The sequence below is a fragment of the Phalangium opilio genome, unplaced genomic scaffold (genome assembly GCF_054372755.1).
Source record: "Phalangium opilio isolate 3A_F unplaced genomic scaffold, DU_Popi_V2 ptg000013l_1, whole genome shotgun sequence".
Classification (NCBI taxonomy): domain Eukaryota; kingdom Metazoa; phylum Arthropoda; class Arachnida; order Opiliones; family Phalangiidae; genus Phalangium; species Phalangium opilio.
Genome location: NW_028324148.1, coordinates 12,110,183 through 12,127,127, shown reverse-complemented (window position 1 = coordinate 12,127,127; position 16,945 = coordinate 12,110,183). Strand labels below are relative to the sequence as shown.

Genomic DNA, 16,945 nt, shown 5'->3' with positions numbered 1-16,945 from the left:
ACACCCACAAACAGACACATCCATTGTAATACCTCTCCCTGACGTCATCGTCACTCTGAGAGGTAAAATAATTCAGTTTAACTTGTTTATTAGTTAATATGAAAACTTGACCTGATGATTGCGAACAGTAGACCAAAGGTATTTGAGAATGAGGTCTTCTTTCTTTTAACCCTTTTAATTCTAGTTGGTTAACCGTAACAATCAGCGTTTGGCGACTAGTTGCCGTGGCGTGGCCCTTGTCATCGGTACGAATATGCACAAAGAAGAACGCAATTTGGATTCTCGTGCTGATATCCTTATTCTCCACCATAACTGGAATTATATTTTTCCTCGCGAACGAAGTTTCGCGAATACCGCTATTCATCTTTCAAGTTAACGAGAGTGAGGTAGAAATTGTACCCAAAACTTTCTACAAGTTAAAAAGAGGCAATATCCTAAAAGATTGCGAAACATCAGCACGTGTGGCGTCCTCCTTTATATTGTGCATATCGGCCTTACCGTGTTTCATCACTGTTGCAACTACGTCTCTCCTATTGGTCACGTTATGGCAAGCTAAATCCAGAAGAAAAGCCATGATGTTATCTTGTACCAACGACGCCAGAAACACAGTCAATAGAAATCCTGGATCGAACAGAAATTCGACGAATTCAAAATTACAAAGCAAAGAAGAAAGAATAACGTTGACTCTCGTTCTCGTGCTCATTATAATGATTTTCGCAAACTTACCGGATTCAATTGTTAACGTCATTGAACTTTTATACGCGGCAGAAGAGATTGATTACGGCTTTTTGCATAAAATGGCTCATTCATGTTTGATGTATTTAGTATCGAATTGCATGACATTTTTCGTTTACTTTTTCATGAGCACTCGTTTTCGTCAGACGTTAGTGCAAAGTATTTCTTCATTTAAGGGTTTGAAAAATATTATAGGGTCGATTTATTTAAAGATATCGTGATCTGGCACCGAAACATCCGTCGCTTAAAACTTACGGGAAAAGTTCCTAAAACTTGGAAAGTTACTACAATACCTGCAGATGCCGTAGATATTTTGGATACACTATTTTTGATTTAACCAACTGTACTACTAAGCAAAATGGTTTTATAGATACTTTTAGTGATTACGTCTTATTTATATATGTTAGGAATATTTTTACATGTTAAGGTTTTTGTTAGGATCACATTTATTTTTGTAGGTATGTACTGTACCTAATTTTTGGATTCTGGTATTGATCCTAACAACAGCGCCATCAAGTTTTTAAAATCAGAAGTTCTCTTGGTAAGAGAAACTTCAGCCTTGTACCTTTACCCACAACGAAGTTACGATGATAAAAGTTGCTTAAAAGGGTCTAAGTTGCTTCGAGTAAAGTGTTCGAAGTGCTTTTAGAACTTATAAAACTAATATTTCTCAACGAAAGTCATTAACATCAAACACATATATACTCATATTTCTCTATTAAGAAATATTTAACATATTTGAATACTCACTCTATACAGATTATATTATCCTTGATATATATATGCACAATTCTCAATTTAAAGTTTATAATAATCTATAGCAAAATAGTCCTGGGCTAATTTGTTATATCCTCAATTTAGATGATTAATTATGATGTTTAAAAATATTTAAATTTAAACTAATAAAGTTTGTTTTGAAATTATTGATGTGACACAAAGAATTTCATTTAGAGGGATACATATGATTGAAGCTTTCATTTTCTCTCTAAGTTTGTGTCAAGATTCCACAAGCGTTTCTATCTTTAGACTTAAATACATGCTCACATCTCGAACTTTCTATCTGGGAGACAAAGATTCCCAGTGATACCTGTATAATTTCCTACTTTTATGTTTAGCTTGTTCTTTAATTAAGTAAAATTTCCTCGGTTACTTTTGAAGTTTTGTTGCGTGTACGATAATTGTTTAATATTTTAGTGATGCATAGTGCGTTATTCAAAGAAGGTAACAGTCTCTTAGCAGTCAGTCCGGTTTTGTGAAAAAAAAAATATAATCACTCTTAGTCTTACACCTTTGACCTAACAAATGAACTCAACCTTGAATACCACCAGGGAGACTCTTTGTAAGAAGAAAATTGTATGTTGCCAATTGAGCACTGATAGAACGAGGCTTGGAGAGACCAAATTCAAAACCTTTACTGAGCGCTGCCTCGGTCCTACAGTTCCGCGCATGCGCAATCTACGCAAAAGAGGAGAAATGAAATGATAGATAAATCTGTTTAGAACCTACTGCCGAGGCTTAGCTTTGTTGAGGTTGTTCGTGCTTGATTTGAGCATAAATACATTACAGTGCCTGTGGGTATGGCTTCTCTGCAGTACCCTGAGGTAGGTGCGCATGCACGTGAGACACAGATGACTCTGCCGTTCAAGATACCTTCCCTGTTCGAATTTTTTGTCTCTGCTTATTAAATGGAAAGAACATTTTTAGAATTTGGAAAGTAGCTCTCTTTTCTAAGAACAGTAAAATGACACCGAAGGAGATGTACATTTCTGATCCCACCTTTCCTATATAGTAGGATGACTCTTTTTGTAGGAAATGTGGGTTTTTTGTCTGTACAAAAACCTCAGCACGAGTTAGGATAGCTTGGGTTCTAGCATATAGAGGTCAACCGAAATTTCACACCACTGTTTAAATCCACGTGAGCGGGAATGACACAAATTCGATCCTGCCTTTTCTTTAGAATATTATGGCAACTCGACATTTCAAAACAGTGCTTTATTGTTGGAGCGCTAAAAGTTCACTAAGTTGTGATCGGTATTCTCGTCTTTAGAAATAGAAATTCTGTGATAAGTTCTCACATGTAGAGTCTCCCTGATACCGCTGGGAGACAATCATCGCGAGCTTCAGCAGGTTTCCAAAGCCCTGGGGCATTGAAAGCTACACCCCTTCAAGATTCTAATTATTCAAAAACCTGTACCGGATTTAAAATTTAAATCAAGATTCTTTAGTTTTTGTCCTTGACGTTGTACGCTATGGGCTTTACTGGATTACGGTCTTATATAACCAAGTGTCTTGTCTAAAATAAGATAAAATCTTATTCTTCTAAAGTCATTCACGAAATCTATACGCATAGTTCGCTCACGTAACATGTCTTTGTTATTAAACGAATCAGTTTATAATCGCTTTCTCTTCACACCTTGCTTTGATTTCGATACATCCAAAAATACTTCGGAAACCTTGATACTGAATTTAGAAGAATACTCGGAATTTAGAAGCACTTTTCACGAAGATTTGAGAATTTTAACAATCGGTATTCCAACATGGATCTACACTACCCTGGTGGTGATTGGAATTCTGTGCAACGGTTTAAATATAATTGTGTTTATGAGGCCTGCAATGAAGTCACCTCTTAATTTTCTGCTGTGTTGTATCGAAGTTGCGAATGTCATCGTTTTCGTTAAATTCATTCCGGATATAGTTGCTGCTAACTCGTCAGATATTCACGCGACATACGCGTGGGCCATCGTCGAATATCTAGCAATAGGCTGCTTAACCTTCGCAGTGTGTCTATCAAGGTAGGATATAATAGCTGAAATTAGGCGAATAATATTCAGCAGACCTATATATATGTTTCACTGAAATTTCTCAAATGTTTCATAGTTAATTTAGTGAAATGTTGTCAGACCCTCTGTGAGCCAAATTACTCACAGTAATGATTCATTCTTGGTGGGGTGGCGTAGCGATTAGCGCTCTCGCCTCGCAGCAAAAGGATCCCGGGTTTGATCCTAGACTGTGGCACGGGGTGATAATCTGGGAACAAATAATTCTGCGTAGAGTTTGAAAGTTCTCTCCCTGCTTGTTAAAAGGAGTTTTCCTCCACGGTCTAACCCGGTTTCTCCTTTCCATCAAAACTTGCTGAGGTTAACGGTAATAGTTAGTGTAGGGCGCTGTATGTTAGCTGTGGCATAGGAGCTAGCCACCACCCCTCCGTGCATTGTAAAGGGACCCACCTGTAAATAAGCCACAGGCTTATTTGGAAATCCCTTCGTAGACAAAGCTTAGATTATTATTCTAAACTGAAAGTTTTTATCTTTGACGCCTCTTGGCTAACACAAGGTCTGGCATCACTGAAGAAACCGGGAAAAGCTAATTTAAAGAAATACAACGAGTATAAAAAATCATGCAGTTTTAACGTATGCATGGATACCAAAAGGAGATGATCTAAAAGGACATAGCTTTCCAGCCTAGGAATGAGGGTAATGTGTGTCAGGTTATCTCTAACGAACGTCTCATCTCGAATGTTCCTAAAACCTGATATCCCAAGGCTAGGCCGAATGTATTTACTGTAGAGTAAATGGTAGTTGAACACCCAAAGTTTTTCTCTACTAACATTTTTTATCGGCGCCAACTAACATCAGCCGCGGAAAGCTGAGTCTCACTAAAAAAATTCCACCCCCCTTAAAAAAAGGTACGAATTTTTACGAAACTTGTGTTGAGCTTTTCGGCCAATAGAGACGTAGATCCGCTCGCGTAGATCTTAGGCGATCGGAGTTTACGTTATGGCGGAGCAAGTTAGGTTTAAATGTATTAATTTAGAAATAGATAAAGGGCTCTCAAAACAAACTCAGAGTATTTCCGTGCCAGAAAAATATAATTCCGTCGGCTTCTAATTATGTCGAATTAATCACCCTCTTTAAAAACGTTTGCACTCCACACGATACACCATTGCTATAAAAAACGCAAACACCGTGCACTTGGATGAACCCTCCATGCTTGAACTTACTCGGATAAAAAAATTAACTTCACTCTCCACCGCTGTGGAGCGCTGCTTCAAAAGCTCGTTCTCGGTCGTGGCCGATATTTTAGAAATTTTATCTCTCCATTCACGCGAGCTCCGTTGGGAACTTTAAAAAGCTTAACGTCAGAACTTTCAGACACAGAGGCTACGGCAAAAAATCTTACATAGGAACTTGGTGTAAGATTATTCTACTTGTGTGGATACTTATCGGAAATTTTAACTTCACTTCTTTGTTAATTAATATGAAATATTGACCTGATGATTGACTGTATTTGAGAATGAGGTCTTCTGTCTTTTAACCCTTGTAATTCTAGTTGGTTAACCGTAACAATCAGTGCTTGGCGACTAGTAGCAGTGACGTGGCCCTTGTCATCGGTATGAATATGCACAAAGAAGAACGCAATATGGATACTCGCGCTGATATCCTTATTCTCCACCATAACTGGAATTATATTTCTACTCGTTAATGAAGTTTTGGGAATATCGCTATTCATCCTTCAAGTTAACGAGAGTGAGGTAGAAATTGTACCCAAAACTTTGTACAAGCTAAACGGTGCCAAAATCTTAAAAGACTGCGAAACATCAAAGCGTGTGGCGTCCACTTTTATATTGTGCATAACGGCCTTACCTTGTTTCGTCACGGTTGTAACTACGTCTCTCCTATTGGTCACACTTTGGCAAGCTAAATCCAGAAGAAAAGCAATGATGGGCTCTTGTACCAATGACGCAGGAAACACTGCCAATAGAAATGCTGGATCGAACAGAGTTTCGACGAATTCAAAGTTACAAAGCAACGAAGAAAGAATAACGTTGACTCTCGTTCTCGTGCTCATTCTACTGATTCTCGCAAACTTACCTGACGCAATTGTTAACGTCGTCGGAATTTTATACGGGGCAGCAGCGATTGAATATAGCTTTTTGCATAAAATGTCTCATTCATGTTTGGGATACTTAGTATCGAATTGTTTGACATTTTTCGTTTACTTCTTCATGAGCATTCGTTTTCGTCAGACGTTAATGCAAATTATATTTTCATTTACGGGTTTAAAAAATAATGCAGCGTCGAATAATTCAAAGATATCGCGATCCGGAACCGAAACTTCCGTAGCTTAAATTTGAAAATCTTACGGGAATATTTCCTAAACTTGAACAGTTACTAATACCTGCAGATGCCGTAGATATTTTGGATATACTATATTTGATTTAACCAACTGTACTTTTAATATATGTTAGCGATTTTATAATTAATTCTGAATACATTTTGCATCGCCGCTTTCAACTATATAAAATGAAACATATTTAGTTATGGCAACTAGTATAAACTTTAGTTTTTAAAGTTAGAACTAAAAAGTGTTTAGAGAAATTTCATTAATTTTAAATTTTTTTCTTCTCTCTCTTTATAAATTAAATGATACCTAAATGCCGAATTTTATGTTTCTATCCCTGCTAGAAGTTCCTTAGAATGAGTCAGTTAGTTAAATTTAAATCGATAAAGATTAATCAGAACTTAAAGATGTGATACAAGAAATTTCATTGAGCAGTGATACATATCATAAAATTTAAAAAGGTCAAACATAACTATTATTATACACGGGTGTGAAGTAATTTAGAAAATTAAAGAAATTTACGGAGATAAACCACGTGTAATTAGAGTTAAATAATAATTTATTTAAAACATCCAAATTAAAAATGAGACGTTTCGAGCCGCGGCTCGTCGTTCAGTCTGGTGAACCATAGTGAGTTTCACATTAATAAGCTATACACTAAAAAACTAAAAAAACAATATGTCTAAAAAAGGGGGGGGGGAGTATAACATTTTATCCCTAGGAGATTATTTACATCTAGAGGGTGCCAGGTTGGCGCGGGAATTTATTTATTTTTATTTTTATATTTTAATAGATTATTAATGTTCCAATTATTTTTTAAGGAGATTCCGGCTTCTAAATTAAAATTGTTATGTTTAAATTTTTTTATAAATATGCTTTCAGTAATTTTACGTTTAAAATAATCCTTTTCTTTAGCCAAAATAGAGATATTATCCCAATTAATCTGGTGTGAAGTATTAAATTTTAGATGAACAAATATGGCATTTGTATCTTTTTTGTTTTTGACATCTCTTTTATGTTCCTTGACTCTATCAAGTAGTTTTCTTTCTGTCTCCCCGATGTAAACCTTATTACAGGTTTTACATTCAATTTTATAAATTATGCCCGAGGTATTTAAAATATCAACTTTATCTCTATCAGATTCCGATTCCCATTTAACTAAGGCACTCCTTAAATCCTTAGCTTTTTTGTTAATAATTTTAATATTAAAAGGTCTTAACTTCCTCTGAAGGGTTTCATTAAATCCCTTGTAATAAGGTAAGAAAAGCCATTTTTCAGATTCCTTATTTTTTTTTGGCTGTTGTAGTAATTTTGGTAATAGAATTGTTTTGTTTAAGGAATTTATTTAAAATAGGTTTAGGGTATTGGCTATTTAACAATTGGTTCCGAATTTTAACAAGGTCTTTGGATGGCTGATTAGAGATTTTATTGATTCTATAACTAAGGCTTTTAACTAGGCCATTTTTGATATGATGTGCATGATATGAATTATAATTAAGAAATTTATTAGAGTGGGTTGGTTTCTGGTAGAGGGAGTGGTCTGGTCTCCTAGAATTATTGGATCTATCAACTAAGACATCAAGGAAAGGTAATTTATCCTGTTTTTCTATTTCAACAGTAAATTTGATTTTATGATGTCTAGAGTTTATACGTTCCAATATTACTACAACAGCCAAAAAAAATAAGGAATCTGAAAAATGGCTTTTCTTACCTTATTACAAGGGATTTAATGAAACCCTTCAGAGGAAGTTAAGACCTTTTAATATTAAAATTATTAACAAAAAAGCTAAGGATTTAAGGAGTGCCTTAGTTAAATGGGAATCGGAATCTGATAGAGATAAAGTTGATATTTTAAATACCTCGGGCATAATTTATAAAATTGAATGTAAAACCTGTAATAAGGTTTACATCGGGGAGACAGAAAGAAAACTACTTGATAGAGTCAAGGAACATAAAAGAGATGTCAAAAACAAAAAAGATACAAATGCCATATTTGTTCATCTAAAATTTAATACTTCACACCAGATTAATTGGGATAATATCTCTATTTTGGCTAAAGAAAAGGATTATTTTAAACGTAAAATTACTGAAAGCATATTTATAAAAAAATTTAAACATAACAATTTTAATTTAGAAGCCGGAATCTCCTTAAAAAATAATTGGAACATTAATAATCTATTAAAATATAAAAATAAAAATAAATAAATTCCCGCGCCAACCTGGCACCCTCTAGATGTAAATAATCTCCTAGGGATAAAATGTTATACTCCCCCCCTTTTTTTAGACATATTGTTTTTTTAGTTTTTTAGTGTATAGCTTATTAATGTGAAACTCACTATGGTTCACCAGACTGAACGACGAGCCGCGGCTCGAAACGTCTCATTTTTAATTTGGATGTTTTAAATAAATTATTATTTAACTCTAATTACACGTGGTTTATCTCCGTAAATTTCTTTAATTTTCTAAAATATCATAAAATCTTTCATTTAATCCCGAAGTTTGTGCTAAGATGACGTAGCGTTGCTGTCTATAGACTGAAGTACAAGCTCACATCCTTAAATTGCAACTTGGAAGATAAAGATTTCCAATGTTTCCTCTATCATTTCCTAGTTTTATGTTTAGCTGGTTCTCTAAAAAAAAAAACTTCGACCTTTACAAATTCCCTCAAAATCCTTCTAAAAAAGAATATACATTTCGATTGTAAAAGAACGATTTCAAAAATGATATAAAGAGGTTTTAGAGTTTTTCTGTAATTTTAAATTTACGAAAATATTTTAAAATTTTCCATACTTAAAAAGAGATAGTTGCATATCAATAGGTTGTTAAATGGATAAAAAAAATGTTTAACATAACATAAACAAGGGAAGCCTTTGATGTATACATGCTTTAAATATTCTTTGTATGTCACTATAAAAATGACCCAGTTACGCTAACCACACGTGGCATTCTCGATACTTGCCTAAGATATAACGTCAGTTCCGAGCTACAGATCGTTTCACCAGAAGGCAGCACAATTATAGGTTATCTCCTAGAAAAACTGTCTATATTGTATGATATTTTCGAAATTTTTTCAACTTCCAAATAAACAAAACTAACTTATTCCCCTTAACTTTTACATTTTCAAATATTTTAAAAAAACAACAACAAATCATTTTGGTATTAAAATTTGAACGCAACTATCCCTTTAAGTTCTTTGCTCGTAATTTTCCGAGAAAAACAAACTACTTCTGAATGTTTTGTTACGTGCACGATAAATTGTTTAATATTTGAACGATACAAAGTGCGCTATTCAAAGAAGATAACCCGAACAGCCTCTTAGCAGTCAGTCCGAGTCCGGTTTTGGGAAAAAAATAAAACACCTTTGACTTTTACCACACGAACTCAACCTGGCATACCACCAGGGAGCAATGTATGTAACCGGGGAGCACTGATAGAAGGAAAATCGGCGAGATAATTCTCCGTCAAGAGAAATTGTTTACAGACTAAGGCCTAGGCTTCTTCTGCGGTTGCTCGTGTTTGGTTCGTGCATCCAAGTGTCACTGAGCTCTGGCTCCTCAGCTGTGCGCTGAGATAGGTGCGCGCATGCGCGTGAGATACAGAGATGACTGTGCCGTTCAAGTTACCTTGCCCTTTCCTCTTCGACTCTGCTTTCTCTATGATAGCCCCTTTTTCATAAAACCATAGCACTCATAACAGAAGTCATACTTTTTGGAACCTCGTTCTGCGCATCACATTGAGAGATATTTCTAGTTGTGTTTAGAATTTGGTAAGTTTCACTCTTTTTCAAGAACAATCATGTGAGGCCGAAAGTGATATCCATTTTTAACCGCCCCTTTCCTTCATAAGATGCCTTTTTTAATACCTTCGCATAGGCGCTTTATCTACACAAAAACCTCAGAACGAGCAAGGAGAGCTTTGTATCTAGCATATCAAAGTTAACCTAAATTTGATAACACTGTTTAAAGCTAGGCGAGCGGGAATCATGGTCACTTGAAATTTCAAAGCACTGCTTTATTGTAAGAGCACGCCAGAAAAGTTCACTATACTCTGATGGCAAAACATTCTCTTATTTAGAAACATGAATTCTGTGATAAGTTTTCTCATGTAGAGTCTCCCTGATATCGCCGCAAGACAAGCATCTTGAGCATTAGCAGGTTTCTAAAGCCCTAAGGCATTGAAAGCTACAAGCTTTAATTGTTGAAAAGCCTGTACCGGATTTAAGTTTTAAATCAAGTTTCTTTAGTATGTGTCCTTGACGTTGCACGCTATGGGGTTTTACCGAAGTACGTTCTTATGTAGTGAAACGCTATGTCTAAAATAAGATAAAATCTTCTTCTTTTAAAGTAATTCTCTAAATCTATATGCATAATTCGCTCACGTAACATGTCTTTGTTATTAAACGAATCAGTTTATGATCGCTATCTATTCCCACCGTGCGATGATTCCGGTATGTCCAAAAATACATCGGAAAATTTGATATTGACTCTGGAAGAATACTCGGAATTTTTAAGAACATTTCACGAAGATTTGAGAGTTTTAACACTCGGTATTCCAACATGGATATACTCCACATTGATAATGATTGGAATTTTGTGCAACGTTTTAAATATAATTGTGTTTACGAGGCCCGCAATGAAATCACCTCTAAATTTTCTGCTGTGTTGTATCGAAGTTGCGAATGTTATCGTTTTCGCTAAATTCGTTCCGGATATAATTGCTGCTAAATCGCCAGATATACACCGGACATACGCGTGGGCCATGGTCGAATATCTGGCAGTAGCCTGCTTGACCTTCGCCATGTGTCTTTCAAGGTAGGGTATGATATCTGGAATTGGGCGTATACCATTTAGAAAACCTGTAGATATTTTTCACTAAAAGGGCTAGAGATAATTTCTCAAATCTCTAATTGTTAAATTAGGGAAATGTTGTCAGACCCTCTGTGAGCCAAGTTACTCAAGTACTGATTCATTCTGAACTGAAAGCCTTTATCTCTACCGTCTCTTGCCTCACCAACGGTCTGGCAACACTGAGAGAATGAGAAAAATGTACGCATAGATACTTTTTACAAGTTTTAACTTCACTTTGTTAGTTAAAATTTAATCTTGGAAGCTAATATTGAAACTTTTCACTCGAAATATTTTAATGTACATACATGACCTGATGATTACGAATAGTAGACCAATTGTATTTGACTATGATTTAGTTATTTATTGTAACCATTTTAATTTAGTTGGTTAACCGTAACAATCAGCGCTTGGCGACTAGTTGCAGTGACGTGGCCCTTGTCATCAATACGAATTTGCACAAAGAAGAACGCAATATGGATTCTCGCGCTAATATCTTTATTTTCCATCGTAACTGGAATTATATTTCTACTCGTTAATGAAGTTTCGGGAATATCGCTATTCATCCTTCAAGTTACCGATAATGAGGTTGAAATTGTACCCAAAACCCTGTACCAGGTAAACAGTGGCAGTATCCTAAAAGATTGCGATACAACAACACGTGTGGCGTTCGCCTTTATATTATGCATTACGGCCTTACCGTGCTTCGTTACGGCTGCAACTACGTCTCTCCTATTGGTCACACTTTGGCAAGCTAAATCCAAAAGAAAAGCCATGATGGGCTCTTGTACCAACGACGCCAGAAACACTGTCAATAGAAATCCTGGATCGAACAGTGTTTCGACGAATTCAAAATTACAAAGCAACGAAGAAAGAATAACGTTGACTCTCGTTCTTGTTCTCATTTTACTGATTCTCGCAAACCTACCGGATTCAATTGTTAACGTCATTGGACTTATATACGAGGCAGAAGAAATTGATTACGACTTTTTGCATAAAATGGCTCATTCGTGTTTGGGATACTTAGTATCGAATTGCATGACATTTTTCGTTTACTTTTTCATGAGCATTCGTTTTCGTCAGACGTTATTGCAAAGTATTTCTTCATTAACGGGTTTGAAAAATAATGCAGCGTCGATTAATTCAAAGCTATCGCGATCGGGAACCGAAACATCTGTTGCTTAAATCTGAAAATCTTCTTCCTAAAACTTGGAAAGCTACTAATCTTTTCTAGATACCGTCATACTGTTGATATTTGGCTAACCTATTTTTTATTTTATTTTACCAACTGTACTTTGACTGCCAAAAACATGACGGTTTTATTGATAATTTTAGTGATTGTCTCTTTTTTTTGTACTTGTCACCGATTTTATAATTAATTGTGACTATATTTAACTCAAACCGCTATTAAGTTTATAAAATGTCACTAGTATTAATATAAATTGCTAACTTACCGTATTCTGTCCACCTTCTGCATTTAATCCATCTAACCCCAACCTTAGTATGACACGCGAGACGATGCAAGAGGTGATAAAAAAACCTCTTGTCGATTGCTGGCGAGGTTTTTTGTTCGGTTATTATCTCCCCCATGATCATGATTGCCAAAAAACCACTGTAAACAACTTGCTTGGCTTTTGCCCTGGTTTTTTTTCCGAAACGTAAAAACATCAGTAGCGCAAGGGGTGGAAAATTACCTCGTGATCCGGGAAAAAATTAGTTGGAGCTAGCGGGAGAAATAGCCCATGCCAAAAAGACACGCTGCGCTAAAACCGACCCAACAGAATCAGACCACCCAAATATATACTTCTCTTTGAATCAGGGTTGGCAAAAATCCGGATAATTTGAATAAAATCCAGACCAGTGGTTTTTATTGGATTAAACCGGATTTTATTGGATTTATCCGGATTTTTTAAAAACACGAGTTATTTTAGGTTTTTTTGAAGGCAAAGTACTTCTGTTTAGGTCTTATTTTAGTTTTGGGGCACTCCCCGACCCCTAGCCCCGATTCCAATATAGTCTGCTAGTTTAACTGATAAAATGTTTTCACGAAATGGATCCCTTACAAGGGGACTTTCCTTATAAATTCCGGGTTTGGCTTGGCAAAGGCTAGTGGGCGGGATTTATACATGCACGTATAAATGCCGGTTCACGGGTAGTTGAGCGGTTTTCAAAAGAGCGTTTTGGAATAAAGCGGTTCCCAAAACAGCGGTTTGCAAAACCAAGTGGAAGCAAAATCTCGGTTGCTGTTTCCGCGTTTCTCAATACAGCGCAATTTCCCAAAACAGCGGTTGATGTTTCCGCCCAAACTGTGATTGATAGGGAGGGAAATCTCTATTATATTAAGTATACAGGGTGGCTTCGGTATTAGTGGCCAATAGCTTCTATGGGATAGTATTATTCCACTGAAAATAGTATGTTTCCTACCATATTGTGTTGCAGGATTGATAACGTGAATAATAGATATGTAATGCAATAGACTGCTGTAATCGAAATAATGTTAAACGTATTGCCCACAGTTTAAAGGGAGGGTGAAGTAGAAAATCAAGTGATTTTTTATCGATTCTTCTACTAATTATAAGACCAGTCTGCATAGTGAAACATCCAGGAAATATCTCAGAATGATTTTAAAATTCAAATTAGGTTCAGATTTTAAGGATAATTTTAAAGAAGGTCCTCCGGCCAATCGCGTAACGTCCTGCCTAACTGGACAGTAACCGGTAACATAACTATTAGTTTTGTCATTCATAATAAATAATCTTTAGTTCTCGCTACATGTATTTTTGCCTTGTTTCTGGTTGTATTTTAATTATTTATATGGCACAAAATTGATTTTTCCCCATTCATAATTAAGCCGGATATTTTAGGTGGATTTTTTAAGTGGATTAATCCGGATTAAACCAGGTGGTTTAAACCGGACTGGATAGGTAGTTGCCAACCCTGCTTTGAATTGTATTTAAGGCGGCCGATTTTTTTAAGACGCTGACGTAAGGGAAAGGGGCTGGAGACGTTACACTAAAGACCTAAGGATGGACACTTAAAGGAGAAGATTATCTGCTTATGAAATTAGTGATGCCCTATAGTTTTTATCGCTTTTGCGAATCATTTTCTTCCAGACAAACAATAATAATTTGGTTTTATTTCTTTCAATACAATTTTTTACATCTTCTTGTTGCCCGTACTCCTATAAATAATCACAAAAGTATCAAATATAATAATGGGGGTCGACAAAAAAAATATAAATTCGTGCCCCATCCTCCTCACACCCCACCCCCTGACGTACCAGCACCATCTGACGGAATCTGGGGCGTGACTTTCCACCCCCCCCCCCCTCTGGGATGGATGTTGACCAAACTGAACACTTGTCGGTCCTTCGGACACCCTCCTCCTTCTCACTTCAAATTCTCGTCTCAGCTTGGTTGGGGACGGGTGCCTGCACTAGCTACACCCAAAAATAACAACCAATTTCACCCGTCCTCCCCCAGCTTCGACTCGAATTTCCCGTTCGTCGTCAGGGGGTGTCCGAAGGACCGACAAGTGTTCAGTTTGCTCAACATCCTCTCCAGAGAGGGGAGGGGTGGAAAGTCACGCCCCAGATTCAGATGGTGCTGGTACGTCAGGGGGTAGGGTGTGAGGTGTGGGGAGGGTGGGGCATGAATTTGTATTTTTTATTTTGTCGACCTCCATTCCCCCCCCCATGGCAACAGTGACGTCAGGAGGAGGATAATGAGGGATTTCGAAATGTTTTTAATCTAATCGGGCAGATTGATATTTTCTCACAAACAAAATACTTGAAATCCTTATTATCCTCCTCCTCAGATAATAAAAACTAGTCGAATTTCCTAATATCCTCCTCCTTAGATAAGAAAAAACTAGTCAAATTTCTTAATATCCTCCTCCCTCCTTAGATAAGCAGGCAGCTAGAAATTACTTGCATACCCTTTCAAATGAGTCTACGGATTATTATAAGAACACGGATGATACTATAGGATTCTATGAGGGTGATGGGGAAAATAAAATTTTTTTTCTCTTTCATGGGAGGAGGATTTAGAAAAAGATACTTTTTTACCACTGCGGAGGAGCATGACATCCGCCTGGAGTTTATCAACTTGTTCTTTTAAAACCTCAATTTTATTTTCCCCATCACCGTCATAGAATCCAAAAGTATCATCCATGTTCTTATAATAATCCGTAGACTCATTTGAAAGGGTATGCAAGTCCTTTCTAGCTGCCTGCTTATCTAAGGAGGGAGGAGGATATTAAGAAATTTGACTAGTTTTTTCTTTTCTAAGGAGGAGGATATTAGGAAATTCGACTAGTTTTTTATTATCTGAGGAGGATAATAAGGATTTCGAGTATTTTGTTTGTGAGAAAATATCAATCTGCCCGATTAGATTAAAAACATTTCGAAATCCCTCATTATCCTCCCCTCCTGACGTCACTGTTGCCATGGGGGGGGGAAATGGAGGTCGACAAAATAAAAAATACAAATTCATGCCCCACCCTCCCCACACCTCACACCCCACCCCCTGACGTACCAGCACCATCTGACGGAATCTGGGGCGTGACTTTCCACCCCTCCCTCCTCTGGGGAGGATGTTGAGCAAACTGAACACTTGTCGGTCCTTCGGACACCCTCTGACGACGAACGGAAAATTCGAGTCGAAGCTGGGGGGAGGACGGGTGAAACTGGTTGTTATTTTTGGGTGTAGCTAGTGCAGGCACCCGTCCCCAACCAAGCTGAGACGAAAATTTGAAGTGAGGAGGAGGAGGGTGTCCAAAGGACCGACAAGTGTTCAGTTTGGTCAACATCCACCCAAGAGGGGGGTGGAAAGTCACGCCCCAGATTCCGTCAGATGGTGCTGGTACGTCAGGGGGTGGGGTGTGAGGTGTGGGGAGGATGGGGCATGAATTTATATTTTTTATTTTGTTGACCCCCATTATTATATTTGATACTTTTTATGATTATTTATAGCACAATAGTTAATCCTTAAAACACAAAACATGCTTTTTTATTTTTCAAAACGTATCATGTATATTTTACTCGAAAAGACTGTTCCTATCCTAAATATTATGATCTATTTATATGCTCCCTTTTAGAAAGCTGCAAGAATATGATGAAAATTAATATTTTTCATCTTGGTACTGAATTTGAAAGTAAATATTGTTGTCAGATTTGACATAATTTTGGCGATTCTTAATAAATTTTACAAAGTTAGTAAAGAACTGTTAAGTTGTAAAAGTAATTATTACTGCTAGTGATTATTACCATGTACATTATGAAATCCATTGAAAAAATGGAGTTACAGATATATTTTTACATTATTTCTGCATGGTTTACTTGGGTTTCAAAATAGGACAAATTTCTACTAATGAACATAAAATATCAAAGTTCAAATTCATTGTTTCGTTACCGTGACAACCCTTTTGTTTGTTTTAAGAAAACAAAACATTTCAATATCCATGCCAACCCTCGAAATGAAGCATGTTTGCTCCCTTTACTTCATTAGTGTACTATATTTAATATCATCAAGACATTGAGCTAAATATTCCAAGATCATTAGATACAGGTTCCTTTTTAACGAAATTAAAATTGACTTTTCTTAAGTTATGTAGATATTTTTCAAGAAATAGGAACGGTTATTGTTCGGTGGCATTTTGCAACAAGAAATTTAATTTTTTCATACGTTATATTATTGAATTTTACCCCAATTTTGACAGAGCTCTGCAATTGAAACCCTTAAAGTTAAATCTTTCGTAGCAGAAGAATCAGACTAATGGAGTTAACCACTTTTGAGAGTCGTCACTTTTAAGAATAACAATTGGTTGAGAAAATCTCGTGATCAAAGTAATTCAAGCCAATCAAGTGAAGTCGTTATTAGCCGTCTGTTCAAGAAATTGCATTAAATGTACAGGGCAAGCTATGACAGTGACAGACTCTTTGCACATAAGTAGTTCCATGAAATCTTGGTGTTACAATATGTTGGAAAAGTTCGAAAGAGAAACTACAAAGGTATTATGTGAATACTTGATAACATTAATTTATTTTGACAAAATAAAATTTGATATTTTCTACATTGTGCAAATACTGATTACATTAACACTGTTTCGAAATAATAATTACTACGATAGACTTTGCCATTTTTGTCAATCAATGATCCCAGAGTCCTTTGCAATATATTTGAGATCGTTGAAATGTAATGTTTTCTCATAAAGATTTCATTTTCATTAAGGTTTCGAAAAGAATA

The 16,945-nt window shown here is 36.2% G+C and overlaps 1 protein-coding gene and 2 long non-coding RNA genes across 6 annotated transcripts; 1 reads left to right on the top strand and 2 right to left on the bottom strand.

The window, feature by feature from the left end:
• Positions 1-302: 302 nt before the first annotated feature.
• Positions 303-1,263, bottom strand: LOC149709169 (uncharacterized). Of its 2 annotated transcripts, XR_016380189.1 has the most exons (4): positions 1,207-1,263; positions 727-1,001; positions 499-621; positions 303-434 (listed from the first exon to the last, which is right to left on the bottom strand). It is a non-coding gene; the product is annotated as an uncharacterized LOC149709169 (long non-coding RNA). The 2 variants fall into 2 exon arrangements; XR_016380188.1 differs by lacking the exon at positions 1,207-1,263 and having other exon boundaries at positions 727-1,068.
• Positions 1,264-1,469: 206 nt separating this feature from the next.
• LOC149709168 (uncharacterized) lies at positions 1,470-3,653 on the bottom strand. Of its 3 annotated transcripts, XR_016380191.1 has the most exons (6): positions 3,359-3,653; positions 3,095-3,306; positions 2,811-3,028; positions 2,635-2,741; positions 2,300-2,409; positions 1,470-2,190 (listed from the first exon to the last, which is right to left on the bottom strand). It is a non-coding gene; the product is annotated as an uncharacterized LOC149709168 (long non-coding RNA). The 3 variants fall into 3 exon arrangements; XR_016380192.1 differs by having other exon boundaries at positions 1,470-2,412; XR_016380190.1 differs by having other exon boundaries at positions 1,470-2,409.
• A 6,586-nt stretch (positions 3,654-10,239) lies between these two features.
• LOC149709167 (uncharacterized) lies at positions 10,240-12,154 on the top strand. Its single transcript, XM_089863258.1, has 2 exons — positions 10,240-10,667; positions 11,087-12,154. The coding sequence occupies exons 1-2, from the start codon at positions 10,240-10,242 to the stop codon at positions 11,883-11,885; spliced, it is 1,227 nt and encodes a 408-aa protein (XP_089719384.1). The 3' UTR covers positions 11,886-12,154.
• Positions 12,155-16,945: the final 4,791 nt, after the last annotated feature.